General features: G+C 44.2%; 3 protein-coding genes across 4 annotated transcripts; all 3 read right to left on the bottom strand.

Moving 5' to 3' along the window:
* Nucleotides 1-3,217: 3,217 nt before the first annotated feature.
* On the bottom strand, nucleotides 3,218-6,529 carry LOC311344686 (uncharacterized protein; the record flags this gene model as incomplete). Its single annotated transcript, XM_084469044.1, has 4 exons — nucleotides 5,427-6,529; nucleotides 4,632-4,750; nucleotides 4,417-4,528; nucleotides 3,218-4,221 (listed from the first exon to the last, which is right to left on the bottom strand). The coding sequence occupies exons 1-4, from the start codon at nucleotides 5,704-5,706 to the stop codon at nucleotides 3,218-3,220; spliced, it is 1,515 nt and encodes a 504-aa protein (XP_084325170.1). The 5' UTR covers nucleotides 5,707-6,529.
* Nucleotides 6,530-6,722: 193 nt separating this feature from the next.
* Nucleotides 6,723-12,630, bottom strand: LOC311345150 (uncharacterized protein). Of its 2 annotated transcripts, none has more exons than XM_084469521.1 (5): nucleotides 11,126-12,056; nucleotides 10,328-10,676; nucleotides 9,976-10,121; nucleotides 9,817-9,856; nucleotides 6,723-9,228 (listed from the first exon to the last, which is right to left on the bottom strand). In XM_084469521.1, the coding sequence occupies exons 1-5, from the start codon at nucleotides 11,351-11,353 to the stop codon at nucleotides 7,427-7,429; spliced, it is 2,565 nt and encodes an 854-aa protein (XP_084325647.1). In that variant the 5' UTR covers nucleotides 11,354-12,056; the 3' UTR covers nucleotides 6,723-7,426. The 2 variants fall into 2 exon arrangements, with proteins under 2 accessions (XP_084325647.1, XP_084325648.1); XM_084469522.1 differs by lacking the exon at nucleotides 11,126-12,056 and adding an exon at nucleotides 12,323-12,630 and having other exon boundaries at nucleotides 6,727-9,228.
* A 5,761-nt stretch (nucleotides 12,631-18,391) lies between these two features.
* mif (macrophage migration inhibitory factor) lies at nucleotides 18,392-20,000 on the bottom strand (the record flags this gene model as incomplete). Its single annotated transcript, XM_084469096.1, has 3 exons — nucleotides 18,392-18,626; nucleotides 18,806-18,975; nucleotides 19,959-20,000. Coding segments are annotated over 3 exons (279 nt in total), but the record flags the coding sequence as incomplete, so codon positions are not given.

Below are 20,000 nucleotides of genomic sequence, written 5' to 3'. Positions count from 1 at the left end.
GTGAAAGTTAAAGAGCTGTGCGTGGTCTCAACACTGCGAGCACGTTAAGCAAGTGCTTAAATACAGTCGGCAGACAACGGATCATCCCGGCGCCTTGGAGAAGACACTGTAATCCTCCCGAAGAGTGTGGGGGGGCTGGGGGGGGGGGGGTCAATACAGTAATGGCTGCCTGAATGAACGCAGGGCCCCTGGGGGAGGGGAACGACCAGGTCAATTATGGACGGGCCCCGGGGCCGATGCGGGGCCCCCCCCCGATCAGCCCCGATGCTGACAGAAGCTCAAAAGCCCCACGATAAAAAAAAAAAGCCCAGCGCACCGCCCATACCCCCCCGCATCAATACTAGTACCTCCACCGACCAATAAGAAGGACACAGGGGGTGCAATGTCACTAGTCACCATTAGGAGCACAAATACACAATTCAAACAACATTGCATGGTTTCATGTTTGCGTTTAATATGTCTTTTTCCTTATATGATCTCTTGTGATTTCACTTTTGTGTGAAATGTGGTGGAGCATAGCGCCGGGCCGAGGGCTGGGGGCGGTGACTCCACTCCTACAGGAGTCTTATTGGTGATGGAATCACCCCTTTGAGTATTTTTTCTTTTGGGGGGGGGGGGGGGGGGGGAGGGTACTGTCCATCAAGTGGAAGGAGCGGCAGCCGGAGGATGGGAGCTGCGGTCAGGGGCGACATTAAAGGTAAACAGCTCATTACAATCCGAAACCCCAGCTGATTCGCAGAGCAATAACACGAGCACCACCACGGGAGGTATAGTTATTATAAACGTCCTGCCCGGGGGCCCCACTAGGAGAATGGGACTGTGGAAAACTGAGGAGGAAATGTGCTGTTTCTGCAATGATACGCCCGATCACATTTAGAAAACGGTGGCAGGCCTGTTTCAATTTAAATTGTGTATTTAATTTCCTTAAGTCAATGGAGTGATACATTAGAATTGTATCATTGGGTTGTTATGATATACAGTGATATGCATGTTTTTCTCTTCCACTATTCAACAAAACCTGTAAGATGGTGGATATTAAAAGCACTAATGTCTCTCTAATAAACACACAGGCATGTTTAACTGCTAATGTGTTGTTCTTACAGTGAAAATCCGCTGAGGCCAAAACAAGGAGATTACAGATGCCAAAGTACAGACAAAAAAACGGCAACGCTCCAACAGCCCATTCAGAAACACAAAACGCACACAAAAATGAACAGCTAAAACATGCCAGCCTCCATAACCGCCTTTTGAGCACAACATTCACGTGAGCGCCTGAAGCTATACGGTCCGTTTCTCACCTTGTTCAACACACTGGTGTGACTGCTGACTCCAATCTAGGAACAAAGAATCCATTCCAATTAAATACAAGCAGTGTCTGTGTGTGTTCAGCATCACCCATGCAGGGTGTATATATATATATAGATATAGATATATATATATATATATATATATATATATATATATATATCATTGCCTTGGCAGCATAAAGCACCAGTCTGTCTATTCAGATACTGCTGTTGTGATGCATGGAGAACCATATGCTGACCCTTTGCTCAAACAGCCTGTTCAGCCCCCGTGAAGGAGCCACCAACCCGGGGGATCCGCAGAGAGACGGTGGGTGACCTTGGGGGGAGGGGAGGTCAAAAGCAGGTCAGACGATGGGATGTTTCAGTGAGAAAACGCCCGACTCAGCAGCCTTGGGAATTTGAACAGCTTTGTCCCGACCCTGCTCTGGATAAGAGGTTGTTGATGTGTGTGACAATAGACAGGGACTAATGCCTCATCGACTGCTACAGCCGGTGTTTCACAGAGCCTCTTGATTGGATGGACTAATTAACCGACGTGGGCGAAAACAAAATTCCACTTTCACAGACAAAAATAGATTTACAAATTCTGAGTTTTTATTTGAACGGACCAGACAGCCCCATGAAAGAAAATATAAAAACATACTTCAAAGGGAAATAGCAATAGAATATAGGGCACACGCATAATAAAAAGGATTTGAGCGTGCCTTCAGCGTTGTCATGATTTTCAACTACAGCCATGCTGCCCCCTGGTGGTCATCTTTGGGAGTGTAACAACAAAACATCACTAAAATGTCTATAATGTATGATATAGACTAGTGGCAGCGAGCAGGTTGCAATCAACTGAATCACCATCACCTCATCTCTCCCTTTCCAACGAGAGGTGTGCGCAGATAGCACAGTGCACCCTCTAGTTGTGTTGACGTACGAGAAGCTACAACGGCCTGTACGATAATAGTAGGTTTTCCAAAAATGGCATATTCTATACATGGGATGAGGTTCCTGGATAGATTGATATTGTGTTTAGATATTAAAACTATCGGTCATGGTTTGAAAAAAGCAGTTTCCTCTCTAGAGCCGTTTGTCTGTTCTGTGCTACTGTTATGTTTCATATTTTTAGGATTGTCCATGAAAGCCATTCTACTAGAATTCACTAAACTCTAAACACCGCAATTTTAAGTAATGTATTCATGATTAATTTGACACTGATGCAATGTTTTATTTTTCTTCAACATGATAAAAAAAACAAAAAACATTTAGCAATAAGAAAAGTACTTTCGTTTTGGGACAGGAGGGAACGACGGCGGGTCACAATGTGCATGCCACATGCCATCAGCAGGGTCTCTTTACTCTGCGGAGAGTAACGGGACTTCATTTAGTGCTTGGGTAACGGTTGGCTGAAGTTCATCAAATTCATCCACCTCACATCAAGAAAAGTTCAGAATGTCCGCAGATTGTATAGTATACATTATTCATCGTCGATAGCGAATAAATGGAGAAAATGTTGGCAAATCCTGGGGAACGGAACAAAAAGAGGGAAAAAAAAAAAGAAAACACGCCGCTATAGTAGTACTTCCCTTTAATGGCTACTCACGAAAGTAATTTACAGTGCAGAGAAATGCATAAATCAGCAGAGATGAACTTGACCATGAGGGGGAGCCATCCCTTTCAGAAGCGCCTTGATGAATGAAATGAAATGAAATGAAAGCGCGTCGGTTTGGACCAACACAACAGGCCCAAACTCTTCTTCAGTATCGCATCTCATACAGTCGTTTTTGATTTGATTGGAGTGAAACGCTGGAACAAGTAATAAAAAAAACATTTTGACTATCCACATCCACAAGTGTTTTCAAGCCGATAAATCCACAAAATAACCCCCCCCCCCCCCCCAAAAGTAACTTATTATTATTCTCTCAAATGGGATTGGCGCTCATGTCGGGTTCCGGCTGGTCGTCCATGTAGTAGGGCTCCCCCTGGTGGACTCTGTGGTTGTGCACCCTCAGGTTGCCGCGGTGGGCGAAGCGCTTGCCGCACTCGGTGCAGGCGAAGGGCCTCTTGCCCATGTGCACGTCCCGCTGGTGCGCCCGCAGGTTCCCGCTGCGCGCGAAGCGCTTGCCGCACTGGGCGCAGCCGAACGGCCGCTCGCCCGTGTGCGTGCGCGTGTGCACGGTGAGCTCCGACGGCGTCAGGAAGCTCTTGTCGCAGAACTGGCACGGGTGCAGCCGCACGCCCGTGTGCCGCAGCAGGTGGCGGCGCTGGTGCGACGGGTAGGTGAAGCACTTGGTGCAGTAGGGGCAGGTGTAGGGCCGCCCGTTCCCGTTCCCGCCGGGCGCCGGCGCGTGGCCCAGGGCGAGGGGCAGCCGCAGCGCGTGCGCCTGCGCGTTCGACTGCGGCCGCAGGGGGTCCCGGTTGGCGAAGGAGGCCGCGCGCCGGGCGGGGCCCGCGGGGCCCCTGGCGCCCCGGTCGTCCCGGGCCCTCCACGGGACGGCGGCCCCGGGGGGCGCGTCCTGCCGGTTCTCCCGCTGGCCCGCCGACGCCGGCCCCTGGGGCTGGTTCTGGTTGGAGTTCTGGTTCTCGGGCTCCTGGTCCAGGAACGGGAAGGAGGAGTCCTCCTCCTCGTTGCTCGTCTCGTCGGCGCCGCCGAAGCCGGGGCGGAAGCAGGGCGGGTCCGTCCCGCCGCCGCCGGCCCCCGCCGGGCCGGCGCAGCCCGCCGCGCCCTCCGGCTGGAGGGTGCCCATGGCGGAGGCGCCGCCGCCGCCGCGGCCCGCGTCCAGCCACTCGCCGGGCTGGGCGAGGCCGGGGTCCGGCCGCGGCGAGCAGCGGCCGCTCTGGGAGATGGAGAGGAACGGGGGGGAGGTCTGCTGCTGGAGGGGCCTGAGGTCGGCGGCGCTGCGAGCGCCCTGGTCCCAGTGAGAGACTGCCACGGCAACGGGAAAAAAAGGTAAACAAAACAAAAAAGGGGGGCGGGGGTGTAAACAGCTATTGACGGTTAGGTTTTCAAACCTAAGCATATGGACGTAGGTCAATAATGACACACAACCATGCATGTGGTGCCGCATGGCTGCACTGGTTTTTATGTTAACAGACGAGTTCAAAACATGTCCGTGCTTACGTTTGACCTTGGCCTGCATGGCAGAGAGGGGGTCCACGTGTCTCTGGTCCCCAGCAGCGAGGCTCCCCTCACAGGGGACCACAGACCCTGGGTTGGCCCTGGATCCTGCATGCTGCACAAAACATGTACGTGTATGTTAGGTACAATGTGATGCAGAGAAACAAACCTGAGGGAGTCATCTTCAGAAACGCCCCAGTATACCCCCCAGTACCGACCTCATGCTTAACAGAGGCCGTGTCTTGGCCTGTGGCCTCTTCTTTGAGCCGGCGCAGACTCTGAGCGAGCCCTTCGGCTGGGTCGGACTGTGAGGACACATCCTTGGCAGATCCCAGTCCTGTACGGACAGTGAGTGACAATGAATTTGTATTATAGTTTTGGTGTTGATAGTCGTAGCAGTTGCTCCGGCCACACGCCACCCAAGTGGCTTTCCCACTGGTAGGCATTGTGTAAAAAAACAGTTATTGTAGAGGTGGCAGAACATAAAGCAACAGGTGGTAAATGCTAACTTGTCAGACCGCTCCATTGTGGTGGTGTGTGCACTAGTGTGCGTGTGTGTGTGTGTGTGTGTGTACGAGCGTATGCTCGTGTGTGTGTGTGTAAAGGTAGATATAAGCTAGAAGCTAGTTTAGTGTCATAGACGTGTCAAGGTGTTTTAGACCAGAGCAGGTCGTAAATGCTGCCATGTCAGACCTCTCCCTTGAGTGTGTGGTGATGGCTGGCTTATCCTGATTGCTGATTACCCAATGCACCATAGGTGTGCCTCACTCAACCCTTAGAGTAATCAGCCTGACAAAGGCCCAGTGAGGCTGCTCAAATCAAAACACACACACACACACACACACACACACACACACACACACACACACACACACACCCCCCCCCCCCCCCCCAAAGTAGTAAGAGATATATACAGTGTCTGCTTTGCTGGGTGGAAGACTCAGACTTTGTTGTTAAACCATACATACAGTATTTTGTTTACGTGCGTGAGGACCTGTAAAAGGATGGCTTACCTGCACCTGCCACACCCTGCTGCCTCAGGTAGCCATCTCCTTCTCCCGCCGACGTCTCTGTCTCCTCATCCGAACCGCCACCCTTTACCTTCAGCCTTCTTTCTGCGTGTTCAAGCTTTCCCCGGAGCAGAGAGATCTCCTCGCCTTTGTGTGCCAGTTCTGCCTGCTGCTCGCACAGGCTGCTCTCAAAGATCTTGGCAATCTCGCACACAGCGGCTGCCAACAACGAGTCCATGACGGTGGCCAGTTGAGCATGGAAGGCGGTCCTCACGGACTCCATTGTTCTTTGTTTCAATGATAGTATTTATTAAGAAATAATGAAAGGTGATCGGTTTTAAGTTGAGGGTCTCCAAGGGAAATGGTTTCGATGGTTGACGTCAACGAGAACGACACCAACACGTAGACCAGTCAATCCTGTCGTGTACGAATGGCCATGAGACGTCAAAACCAGACGCAAGCAACTGTCACACCTCAAATATAGTATACTGTGTCGCATGCATCGCCAAAGTGCCCCAGATGTGGTGTCTTGGCCATGCATTCACATCTGTGGAGTTGCGTCTGCACCATGCATTAACACCTACACGGTTATGTGGAGTCTTCACCACACATCAACATCTGTTGAGGTGTGTGGCACCGTGATCGCTGATCATTCATTATAACATGTAGAGTTGTGTGGTGCCCTGACCATACATTCACATCTGCAGAAATGCAGCACGCAGGACAGTTAACAACACTGATGGCAGAGCCACCAGCTTTAGCCACACAGATGGGGTTAGCTGGCCCTAGAGTCGATGCATTTACATTCCGCATCCATTCTATATGAATCCAAACTATACTACCACAATATAGACGTTGTGGATTGAAAGAAATATATATAGCATGTTAACACCTGCCTTACGTGCAGCAGGCGTGTCAACAAGGGAGCCAACCAAGCGTAGCAAGGGTTCTGTCGCTGGAGCTAGCGCAGGCTACATGTCAGACCAACACGCAAAAGCGAGTTACTGTGACCGATAACCATTTAAAATACATATATAGGAATGTCCTTTAGTAGTCTTCATGAATACAAAATAGTTACTCATCCTATCGTCCACACTTGAAGCGGGGATCCGTCGTCACGCCGTAGCTAGCAGGTCGGTGTGGGCAGTATGTGGGAAAGTACGTGCGGTGATGTTGTGCCAGTCAGGGGAAAATCTCGCGATAGAAATTGAGTTGATGACGAGACTTGCCGTATGAAAGATTCAACGCTTGGATTTCAATTTAAAACTTTTAATATGTATGGAATTATAAGTGCTTTATAAATTGAATGGTTGAAAAATAAGAACACAACAAAGGAAGTAAATCACTTTAATAAAGCATACGGAGAAAAGGAAAGCATAAAAAAATGGATACAATTATTGTTGAAACTTTTTGGAATAACACTTACATTTTCGGGCCCATACTTGTGATTAAAAAAAACTATATCAGAAACTATAGAACGAGAACGATAGAGAAAGCTGGACAATGAGAAATACCTTGTGTTCAAAAACAGCATTCAATCACAATTGTATTAATAAAACAAAAACATTTAAAAATCATTCATTAATATCCTCAAAGTTTGAGGAAATATGGGGACGTTTTTTTCTATGAAATTGAGTCAAGTTAAGTCACATTTTACCGGCTTATAAACTCAAGAAACCCTTCTGCAGATTCTCTTAGCATTTTAACTGAATGTAATTACACCCCAGGGTGCCCATAACAATTAAAATGGACGTATAGTGCCAACTTGCATACATTTGTTTAACACAGTATCGTCCAAATCCAAAAACAACTTTCTTTGTGGGTTTCTGAAACTATGGTGTCAAAAGAACCATAGAGGATCGGTGCTTACATTTTGAATAAGTTGTCTGAAGTACCACGGTTGCTACCCCAGGCAGAGGATTTAACTCGGTACACCGAAGACTTGGTCTGATCTTGACTCCATCACTACTATGCCCTCCCCTAAACCCCCTAACACAGTAACACTACCCAAACTGATTTTTACCATCATCTTCACAACATTGTTTTTCCTTGAGAGAAACGGCACCCAATTTTTCCTTGGATGAAAAAGCACCCAACTCGCTACCTTTTGTCTTGGATGAAACGGCACCCAACTCGCTAGATCTTTCTTTGGATGAAACAGCGATCAATTCACGTTTTTCTTTGGATGAAACGGCACCCAACTCACTATGTTGTGCCTTGGATGAAACGGCACCCAACTCTGTAGGTTGTGCCTTGGATGAAACAGCACCCAATTCATGGTTTTCTTTGGATGAAACGGCACCCAACTCGCCTTGTTTTACCTTGGATGAAACAGCCCCCACTTCACCATGTTTTTCCTTGGCTGAAACAGCACCCACCTCACTATGTTTTTCCTTGGATGAAACAGCACCCAATTCATGTTTTTCCTTGGCTGAAATAGCACCCAACTCACTATGTTTTGCCTTGGATGAAACAGCACCCAACTCACAATGTTTTGCCTTGGATGAAACAGCCCCCACTTCACCATGTTTTTCCTTGGCTGAAACAGCACCCAACTCACAATGTTTTGCCTTGGATGAAACAGCCCCCACTTCACCATGTTTTTCCTTGGCTGAAACAGCACCCACCTCACTATGTTTTTCCTTGGATGAAACAGCACCCAACTCATGTTTTTCCTTGGCTGAAACAGCACCCAACTCGCCTTGTTTTACCTTGGATGAAACAGCACCCAACTCACTATGTTTTGCCTTGGATGAAACAGCACCCAATTCATGCTTTTCCTTGGATGAAACGTCACCCAACTCACTAGGTTTTGCCTTGGATGAAATGGCACCCAATTCACCTAGTTTTTCCTTGGATGAAACGTCACCCAATTCACCATGTTTTTCCTTGGATGAAATGGCCCCCAATAGCCCATCAACAGCCTCAGAAGGCGCCAAAGTCTTATCAGGATTTTTGGGGTGATCTTTGTAAATGTGTGTTTTTAGAATGTAACTTGAGCAGAATATCTTCTTGCATTTGGGGCAGGGTAAATGTTTTGAAAGGTGGTTTTTCAGCCATACGATTGAACAAAAGCTCTTGTGACAGTTTGTACAGAGAAACGACTTGTCCCTTTTTGGCGAGTTAGTGCCCACTTTGGAGCGTTTCTGAGCCCTCTTTTTCCTGTTGGCGTCCTGGGTTTTGACAAGGAAAATGGACGTGTCCTCTCCGGTTGAAAGCCTCTGTCTTTTTCTGAGGCATAAGGATTTCTTGATTTCCTGACTGGGTTCCCGAATAGGTTCCCGACTGGTTTCCCGACTGGTTTCCCGACTGGTTTCCCGACTGGTTTCCCGACTGGTTTCCCGACTGGGTACCCGACTGTGTTTCCGACTGGCATCCAGACTGGCATCCAGACTGGTTTCTTCCTTGAGACCTGTACATTTCTTCTTATGTAACCGAAGGTGGCTTGGGTATCGGAACATCTTCTGGCATCCGATGCACTTCTTATGGATCCTCAGGTGAACACTGCGGCCGACCTCTGTGTCGAAGTATTTGCCGCAGAACTTACAACGGTACGTCTTGTCCGCGCTTTTTTCCTCCATTGGCTCGGGTTCCAATTTAATAGCTTGTAATTTTCTTTTCTTACCTTTAGCCTTTTCTGTGTTTGGGACATCCATCTTTACCTCTTTTCTGCGATCCATTGGCTGTTCAGCCTTCGGCTTGATTGATCCGTTTAGATTTCTAGTTGCCTTACTGCTACGTGGGCGGCTGTGTTTTGTGGTCGACAAAGGCTTCTTTTGATCATTGGTGTTTTGTGGGCCTTCATCTGAAATTCAACAACAAGGGACGTCAAAGATTAGGGTTCTTTCCATACATCGGCTGTTGTTTTCACTGAGGCTCTCATATTTGGGACATGTATTTTCACAAGCACAGCGAAACCTGTTTTAAATGTTATTTTCCACTGGACACTTTGCACTGGGTTTGGGTGATTTAAAATTAATTAGGTGAGTCAAAGTGATGGAAGTGAAGTGATGGAATAATAAAATGGAATGGATCAGTTATTGGCTTAATCTTTTGTTATGTTGATTGACATCCTTGTTATGAGTCGCAACATTGAAGATATTGATGATAGTCTGACTGCATGCAAAATTGTTGCAAACAAATGTTAACTGTACAACGCACTGAACTGACTAAAACACGCCATCACGCACAAGCAAGACAGCTAAACAGACTTAACTTCCTTTAAATCGCAATTTAAATGCAAGGACTTGCTTACTAGACTTGCTTACTGCCTGAAATGAGCCATAACTTAATCAGTGATTTGGTTACGAGCTTACTTTAAATATTGCAAGCAGCAATTTGTAGTTCGATAAAAACATTGTTTTTGTACATGCTCATTAATTACAGTACTCACAACTCAAAGGACCGTCAAGCTGGTAGCCATCATCCTGCACCTAAATGGAGCAAAAAGCGCAGAATAGTTGAAATCACTATTAAATTTCAAATATGCCAAATAGCAAGTATGTGTTGGGCTTCATTTGCCCCCCTCTGTCTATTCGATTTACGCACAAACCTCTTGTTTGATGTCTGGCAGGCGCCACAGTGACACAGACAACGAGCACAGAGAGCTGCTTCGGTCCTCTCTGGCCTCATCACTGGTTGAGGGAGACGGGTCCACTACGTTCTCACAGGCCAGGGGAGCACACCAGTCGTCGGGTTCTGTACGAGCAGGCAAAAGAAGACCATGCCGTTACCATAGTTGGGAGACTGTATATAGGAAACCAGAATGGCAGTACGTTTCTGAATTCAGGCTGCAGCATGCTTTATAAACAGCAGAAACACAAAGAGATCACAGCTAAGTGTCCAGAGATATATAAATAAATATAAAAGAATACAGAAAATACTAATCAAAATAATTGTTGTACCATTGACAGTTAACTCAGGCATCATTTGTCCGGAGGTGTACGTGACGTCTTCCATTTTGCCCCACATCCCATTTTGTTCTCGCAGTTTGCTCTCAGCCTTCTCCAGTTTTAACCGCAGCATGGAACATTCTTCTATCTTCTGCTTCACCACCATTTGATGGTCAAATGTGAAGACTTCAAAGGCATTCGTGACCTCCGACACAGTGGACCTGAGCAATGAATCCATGATCGTCTTCAGCTTCTTCTTAAACTTCTTCCTCAGAGTTTCCGTAACGATTCCCGGCACCTGAGGCAAAGGTTTCACCTCAGAAGTTCCTCTTCCTGAGCTTCTGACACCATCACGAGGGAGCTGTCAAAGAAGAAGATTTGGTTACTAAACTCCAATAAAAGACATACAATATATATGCAAAGCTGTATCACTGCACACATTGCCTGTTAATGTAGGGAAAACAAACAAATATTAGTTATTTACTGTCTTTGATCTTACCAGGCTTGAGGAACATGGTGAACTAATAAATACAATCAAATAAAAATACAAAACGAATCTTAACCCTGGAAACGCAAAACCTTTATAGATATCTTGCCTTTGGGAAGTCTCTGTAAACACGGAGCTGATCTCTAGACCTCCCATTTTATTTAGTAAGAAACCAATCAGGCAGGAGTATCTTACCAGGCATATGGATAACTCTGATACAGCATCTTTAAGAGATCAGATATTTTCGGATTTATCATCGATTGGATTATTATTCTCAACGAACGGGATTTCCTACGAAGTTGGGGTGTTTGCACCATGCATACCTTAGATGGAGGAGAACGATTGTCCGGAAACGGCAGCCCGAGTGGGTCGGTTTCCGACTCGCAGTTTGTTTTTATACCATGCCAAGTTTTGAGGTGCTTCAGCAAGGACGACGTGTTGCCCTTCTTACATGTGAAGTACCGCGAGCATAAAAGGCATTTCGCATCCTTCTCACCTCTGGCTTTACTGAAGTAGAGCCAGGCCTTTGACCACTTTGTGCGTTCGGCCATCCTATCAACCAAACTGTTGACCCACCAATTCAACTTTTCTTGGTTTAGATCAATTGGATTCAAAAACTGAATCAGGCAATCAATGTATGTTTGTTCACCATCGTTTCGATTTTGATATCATTACTTTCAAAGTTGCCTTGTAGGACCCGCTAGACTCGATAGCAGTATCGATATGCTCGGACCGCCGGGTCTCGAGCCCCAACCCTACCTAACCCTATTTAGATACGATTCTCACTCGAAGGTATCAAAAAACAATTATTATCTTCATGGAATTTTAAACTCATTTAAAATTATCTCGTGCTACATCAATGTTGATGCCACGCATTCCTGGAGCCCGACACGGTCTACGCAAGTACACACAGCCCACCTACGTCCACCATGCATGGCACCCCGCCAGGGACGGCTACCCGTACATCCGGCGGTCCGGTATCCCATGGCTAACGCTCGTTATTCACCCATTCTACCGCTAACTCGACTCAAAATAAAGACCAAATCCTCGCCCTTTCGCCTACAAACTTATTTTCTTTGGTCGGGTCGTCTCCCGGACCGTAGGAAACGTTGAAGATGTACGAGTAGTTGGTTAAAGCCGCGGGTCGCGGTGCAGGCCATAGCTTGAGGCCCGCTCGAGATTTTACCGTAACGTCGGGTATAGAGGCGCAGCGCAATAGAAAAAATAAGTCGACAGACTAGTAGACAATGTTTCGACGGCGTCTAAAATTGTGGGTAAATAACTGTGAATCGAGTCGAAAGCATCCTATCCGTTTCCCCCTTTTACAGCACGTATTATATTACCTTAATAGGACTCATACCTCACCGCTTCACAATCTTATGGACACGTTCTAGGTCTATTAAGCAAATGGTTGTACTTGTTAGCTTGCTTGCTAACACGTCGGAAATGTGTGCCAGTCCCCGTTTTCAGCGATCGTTAGGTGCCCACGATAAGACTGATTCAGAAGCATGAGTGATTACCATCGCATAGATGACCGGGTGTTTCTGTTGCAGATGTCGTCTGAGCTGCGATGTGTTGTTCCCCGACAAGATTGTGGTGCAGAAATCTACCGCGCAGGTGGTCTGGTCTTTCCTCTGACTGTACGCAAAGTACTTCCACAACCCGGTTCGATGCTTGCTCCTCTGGGCAAGCTGGCCGTTGCGAAACATGTTTCCACGTTAGTTAATTGCAAAAGGTATCTGGCATTCAAACGAAGCAAGTTTTTGTTTCGCTTGTGGCGCGACGGGGGCTCAACTACAAGGAACTTCCCTGTGTTGTGATTTCTCCATGCGCGGCTTTCCCACACACAACGTTACCGTAATGTCTGCAACCATCCCAGGGCTTCTTCTTCTTCTGGTTAATGGCGGGTCATGGCTTCTCACTATATACCGCCACCTACTGGACTACTACACAGGAGTGTGTAACAAGGACGTTGGCAAATGACACTTTAAATCATAAAATTAAAATAAAAAAATTATATATATATATAAAACGGGTGGCTTAAATCAAGCGATCTGATTGGTTCCCAACTGTTGTATATATGACGCCCGTTTACAGAGTTCAGTATCACTCCGCACCTAACTTGAACTGTTGTTTATTTATATATAAAAGCAATAGCATAGTTCACTGAAGCCTAAAAATATGTTGAAGAGGGTGGAAATGTTGTAAAGAAATAGGCACACAGTGAGTGAACTCCATAGTAGGCTAAATTGCCGGCGAACCAAGCTACCATCTCTAGCCTAGCCTTCTCTCTGAAGGACGCTACAGTGTGTTGCATAGCAACCGCCGCACAATTTGCAGGCAGCCAGGAGGGACTACTTTTTTGTATTCGTTAAAAAAAAAATGCTTTTCCGACTTTTTCGCTTTTTCAAAATTGAGGGTGTCTATGGCCGTTTCTGAAATGGCATACTACATACTGCTCGTATACTGATCGTGACGTAAAAGTAGTAAGTAGTATGCAGTACGCGAAAAATGTTTTTTTGCAGTATGCGACAGTTACCCGGATGATGTACTAATCGGTCAAAAAATTCTAGTATACATCCAGAGCTCACTACGTCGGATACTGTAATCCCATAATGCAACGCGGCACCGCTGAACATTTAAAATAATGGCGGACAATGCGAGCGGCGAATACAAATACAAATACATAAATGTATAATTAGTTGTAATTAGTTGTTTATTTTGATGTGATAAGCTTTCGTATGTTTTTGTAATTGTGTGTTTTTCATTGTTAACAGAACAAATGGCTCAACCGTTTATATTTATAACCACATTTTTTGGTCATGTGACTGTGTAGTACACTGCATGATACTTGTCATACTTGCATACTATACTGCATACTAGGGCGGGGAGTAGTATGTAGTGCACAGTATATACTGTGTCAGTATGCAGTATGTAGTATGTAGTATAGCATTTCAGAAACAGCCTATGACTTTCATTTCGCCATACTTACGTAACCGTTTTATAAAATGTTCTCATTATACCACAGCCTGTCGTGATCTATTGCTTATATATATATATAAATTTTATTTTATGACACTTGACAAATGACACTTAAATTTTTTTTTTCACACTTTAAAATTCATATATATATATATGAATATATATGAATTATATATATATTAATTTTATTTTATGATTTAAAGTGTCATTTGCCAACGTCCTTGTTACACACTCGTCCAGTAGGTGGCGGTATATAGTGAGAATCTATGACCCGCCAAGAGCTTCTTCTAACTAATTCAGTATCTTTAAGATACATAACAAAATACCTGCTTCTTTGTCCCTCCATTCCTTGCTCCTGTAAAATATTGTGAATATCATTTTCTTCATCTAGGTCTTTCCATTCCTGCCTGTGCTGGTCAAATTTCTTACATTTAAATAAAACATGATTAACATCCTCTACAACATTGCACTCAGAGCATACGCCATTACTTTTACCTATTATTGCTAGAGTGGAATTAAGGCCAGTATGACCCAACCTTAACTTTGTCAACATGTCTGTTTAGACCCATTGAGGTGATTATTTTCCCTCCAACACAGCTCTGGTTCCTATGGTAGTATCTGGCTGATCTCTCTGACTCCCATTCGTCTTGCCACCTTAACATGACATCTGATTTAATTAATGCTTTAGCATCACCTTTTCCCAATGGAATATGAATACCTGCTTGGTCTAATTCCAGTGCTTTTTTAGCTTACTTATCAGCAATTTCATTGCCATAGATTCCATAGTGGGCTGGAATCCAACAGAACTGAAAAACTAATCCAAGGCTTATAATATTTAAAAGAAGATGCTTTACCTCTAGTACCAAATCTTCACGTATTGTATTATCTGATATAAAACTATATATATAACTGTTCTAAGAGGTTTAGTATCTTCAACCCATCTAAGAGCGGTTATTATTGCAGTCATCTCTATTGAGTATACTGATAAAAAGTCACTCACTCTATATCCATATCTTTTTTCAAATTCTGGAATATAAATACCAATACCACATTGTCCTTTGGGATCTTTGTCCATCTGTAAATATTTTCAGATATCCATAATATTAATTATTGAAATAACTCAAGCAGTCAAACTCCATCGCAGGTCTCAAACCAAAACTAGAACTAACCTTTTTTTTAACAAAACATGAGGAAGTTCCAGCGGTACTCATGTACTCATTTTACATGCCTAGATTGCTTGAATGAAATTATTGCTAAAAGCAAAATGTTAATTTGGAATGCCTCTCCAATCCTTACAATGTGGTCCCTCCCCTCACTTTTGTTTTGTTAATATCACAACTTCATCCCTTGCTGCTTTTGCCTTGTCAAGCTGCATTGTCTTGTGTCTTGTGTCCCCCCCCCCCCCTCCCACATAACGACAACGCTCGGGAAAAGGGCAGAACACATCAACCACAACCCCAGATGAATCATTCAGTGCAGGATGGCCTTGACAAAAGGAAAAGGACAAGGAAAACTCTAGGCTATAATAAGACTAGAGTGTTGAGTGTTGTATTAATTATCACCTCTTCAAAGGCCAACTCCTTTTGGTCTGTTATCTTCTAGCATTGGCAAGGGTAGAGCTACCTTGGGATGCAGTGTGTCACCGCCGCCCTGGTCTTCACCGTCCTAACAATGACCTGATGACAGAAGCCCAGACAGACCCACCGTCACTCGACCACGCGCACATGCGGCCAGTGAGTTCAGTGGGATTGTGTCGCATTGGCCCTCCTGAAACACTACACCGTCAAAGGCATGACCAGGAAGTGGCACAATGACCTGTGGCGCCCCATCATTGAACCACCGATGGCTACCTGCTGCAGAGAGCTGCAGCACCGGAGCAGGCCTCTCTACGTGGTAGGCCTACTACGTCACTAGCGGAGTCATCCTGCACAAGATGGCCCACTTGTGTACCTAATGTCACACAAGGACCATAAGCTGCACTGTTTAAGAGAGTTACATTGGATAGATCACTGGTCAACCCTGTCTGTGAGTCTTCAAAGCATGGGGAAAGGATTGGGGTTGGGGGGGGGGGGGAGAGGGATCCAATGGGTCACCACTGCCCTGGTCTCCACCAGTCAGAGGACCAAACCTCCATCACTGGTCCACAGTGGGTGGATACATCGAGTCAGTTCTTTGAGGTATTTTTGCTTATTGCCAAACAAGCTATAATTTGCAGCCAGGCCAGTCTGTATGTTGGCCTTCTTTTGTGCTGTTACCTGATAGCCATTACCGTAACAACACACATTTGTAATCAATGGCAGTGGCACAAATGTACTTTACCCTTTTCAGTACCATATAGATATATTTATTAAGAACGTTTTCGCTTAACGTTTTTGGTTGAGGTTTGTTTTGGGCCACGTTGTTAGGCCACAATGTCCCATCTTGGAAAGAGACAGACATGGAGAAGGCCATTGCTGCACTCACAACTGTGATGGCTAAACAATATGCTCCAAATCGATGCAGACATGCCGGCTCAAGGAGACAATGACCTCGTGAAAGAATTCAATGCTATACAGGAGACAGTCAGCAACAACATAGACAGTCAGGTGAGTCTGACTATCATTATTACTACATTATTATTACATTATTACACCACCACCAATCTTATTTCATTAGACTCAATATGTTAACCTAAATGTGTTGGCCTTCTCTGATTAAATAGATTCCTTCCCATGAACACGTACAGACAGTGTGTTAAAATGAACTAATTCACGTTAATCGTTTTTAACTCAGTTAACTAAGTTCATGTTGATTTCTTCTTCTTTTTTTTAATTCTATTTTTTCAAAAGAACCTACCCATCCACCCCCAGCCCCCAATCATTGCCACTGCCCAAACTAAATTGAATCAAGATAACTTTTAAAACCCAGGAAAAAACTAGAAAATGCATTTACTGCAGGTAATACGTTGAGTGCTGTAGTGCAAAGTGAGGTTAAAATTGTAAAATATGTTTTAGTAAAAAACACATATGAACATACGCTAATATGAACATTTAAAAAAGTGAATGGAGTCTCTAGGTGAAAAATAGTGGAACGAGTAGGTCCCAAAATGTGTAGAGAATAAGAAAGAAAGAAAGAAAGAAAGAAAGAAGTAAATAAAGACAGTAAGAAAGAAAGAATAAAGTCTAAGAAGAACAATAGTTACACCTGTCCGTCAATGCGAGTATGTAAAACAATTATGCAGAAATGGACAAACCAAGCGAACCGCAGCCACCATCCTTTACAAACTGGTTCAATTAGACTTGGAGGAACTTTGCGGATGTTGGCTCAAGTGCTCTTACCCTTTTAGTGATGATCGTCATTAAGTCGCAATATTTCCCCAGACTGTCCGGATGCTTCAATCTGATATGTCTTTTTAAATTCGCTGTCGATGAGGCTGACGTTCGGACTAGTTTCCTAAGATCCGGGGGGCATAATTTGCATAAAAGTGAGTGGTTTTTACCGTTAAAATCTGTACTCGTTTGTTCATAAAACTCTTTCAAATATACATATGCACTATTGCCTTCAGCGGTAGCTACGTTTATGTTACTGTTCTCAGAAGCCATCCTGGCATGCCGGTTGGAGCAGGAAATCCTCTCCCGGTTAACAGTGCGTGAGCGTCGTTCACTATCGCGAGAGTGAACGACGCTCACGACACGTACACGTTCAGTAGCCGCAATCGGGTACGTTCAGTTCACCGTTCACCAAATATAGAGGCGCGTTCAATGAAAGCCGCTCTTTTAATGCGTTAATGCACTGCAAACACTGCACATACAAAGTAGGCTTATATACATGCATGCATAAGCATGAACCATACAACTTAATTCAGCCATGCAGCTTTCAAATACAAGATTATATTGTGCTGCCCTTTGCTCCTAGTGGCCCAGACAGTTGACCAACTGAAACCAGACAAATCAAACAAACCTTTTAATTTAGCCCATAACTACTCTATTGTATTGTCATTTTAAGAGACTTTCCTGTTCTTAATCCACTCAACAGAAATAGGACAATATATTTATTTTATGATGTAGACATGACCACTGAAAGACTGTGGTTGTATATTCCATGTAAACACATTACACTTTATTGTACAGCTCGTGTTGAACCACCTTCCTTATTTTAAATCAGTTCATCTGGTAAAGCATTCATGGCTGGTTACACATTTCCTTTCATCTGGTCAGCAGATGTTTACAGTGTCTGTTCTTTTGAGTGTCTTCAATTATGAAATGTTATATTGCGAGGTTAGTTTGCATGTGCAGGAGGTTATTCTGAAATGCTTCAATAGAAGTATGGAATACAAGATAAAACTGTAGATATATATATACTTTTTAAAATTTACTTAAAATGTAAAATTGTGTCTCTTTATGTATAAAACCCCATTGTTTGATTGAAGGAACTGATATTCTTAAATTGTGAGGATTTAACAAAAAAACGAATATTTTTATATAATAGTTGTGACCACTATAATGTCCTCTCCAAAAAACCCTTTCAAATATACAAAAGCTTCATTAATTACAGCTTTGGATTTGTGAAATTTTCTTCTTGTACAATTTACAACAACCTTATAGTGACTAAAAATAGAAAACACAGGCCACGTTTCCACAGGATTGCTTTATTGAATGTGTGGAAGAAGGGGCATGGCCAGGGCTTGTAACAAAGCAAAGGGTTCAGTAACTTGGATAAGACCGTTAGCCCACAGGAATGATTGCAGACTTGATGATAACTTGGGACTTTGTCCTGCAAGTGTGTGGTCCTCCAGCTCAGCCAAAGGTAGAGTTGTTCCAGCCCACGTTAGCTGCCACCATGTCCTCAAAGCTGATGTACACCCTAGAGCAGACAAATTAAAGAATAGATTCATATTTAAAACATAAGGAGTTTCATACACAGAATAACAGTCTTACCATGGTCTTAGTACTATTCAAACCCTGTAAGAGTTAGGGTTGGTGAACAGAGTCATCTTATGTACCGGTTATGAATGTATTCCCTATTATGTTTGACTATTTTACCTGTCTGGAGAGATGCCCAGGTGCTTTTCGAGCAGTCCAGACAACAGTTTAGTGTATTTCTCCTGGGAGCTGCTGATACTGCCGATGCTGCCAAGGTGGCAGAGAGCGCAGGGATCGTCTTTTCCTCCGAACACCATCATTTGGTCAGGGTTGACTTGAACGGCCACATACTGTAACACGGCAGTAAGGAATACCAGTTGGGTCAGACTGCCCACATGTCTGAAGTTCAAAGACTTCCACAAGTAGGATAAATATTCTCCCACATATCTCTCTCAACAATCTAATAAACTGAATACAACAGTGACGCAAACAGTATGAAAACAATGTAACAAGGTTTAACATAATTAAAAAGTAATCAAGCATGGAATAAATATAAAATAAATATATCAACAGAAACACTGGCACGAAAGACAAATAAACAACTTTAGGGGTTTGGACTACATGCTAAAGGAGTCTTCATCAGGAAATTACTGAATTTGATATGGATAGGGTTAAGACAAATTGAATTGAAGCTTTATTATCAGACACAGGGCCATAAAATACACATATAGGACAGGACAAGCACAAAAATACAACACACACCAAAATACCTTAAACAATTGTAACAAGATCGAGGAGATTTAAGAGTTGACCTCGATTCTCAGTGTTTAGCCCAAATGTTTATAAAAAATATATATTCTGGATGATGCGCTGGACCACCTAAAAACCCTGATGTCACCATGCTTTTGCATGGTGACATCAGGGTTATTAGGTGGTCCAGCGCATCAGCCCTTGGGAGAATTCCAGAATATATATTTTGGATCCAATGTTTGGATTAAAACCCGAGGCATCAGCACCAAGTCGCCTTTTACTTACTTAACCCATACGCCTTACTTACGCCTTTACTACTTAACCCATTTTAATATAATATTAATATAAAACTTTTGAACTCCACCTTCTCAGAAAAATAGCCAGTGTCCTGTAAATCACATAGGCCTACTGGTAGTTACCTGGTAGTAGCCTATAATCTAATAATAATGTATAGGCCTATTGGATCAATAAATAATAGGCGCAGCTAGGGTTATCCATCCACTTAGTCATACAAGTTCAAGTACGCAATATTGTGCTACTGTGAATAACATAATATCGAAATAGTTTTTAATCCTTAGCATACCTGCGCAGGTTTCCTCAAGGCTTTTGCCAGCTCCGAGGTAGC

Source organism: Micromesistius poutassou (genome assembly GCF_964030765.1).
Source record: "Micromesistius poutassou genome assembly, chromosome: 6".
Classification (NCBI taxonomy): domain Eukaryota; kingdom Metazoa; phylum Chordata; class Actinopteri; order Gadiformes; family Gadidae; genus Micromesistius; species Micromesistius poutassou.
The sequence above is the reverse complement of the archived record's forward strand: the minus strand, read 5'-3'. Positions and strand labels throughout refer to the sequence as shown.

Coding starts and splice junctions, on each gene's coding strand:
- LOC311345150 (XM_084469521.1), bottom strand. CDS start 11,353: ATGGCCGAACGCACAAAGTGGTCAAAGGCCTGGCTCTACTTCAGTAAA. Junction 9,857..9,975: donor TGCCAGACATCAAACAAGAG/GTTTGTGCGTAA, acceptor TGCTCCATTTAG/GTGCAGGATGATGGCTACCA. Junction 9,229..9,816: donor GCTTGACGGTCCTTTGAGTT/GTGAGTACTGTA, acceptor GTTGAATTTCAG/ATGAAGGCCCACAAAACACC.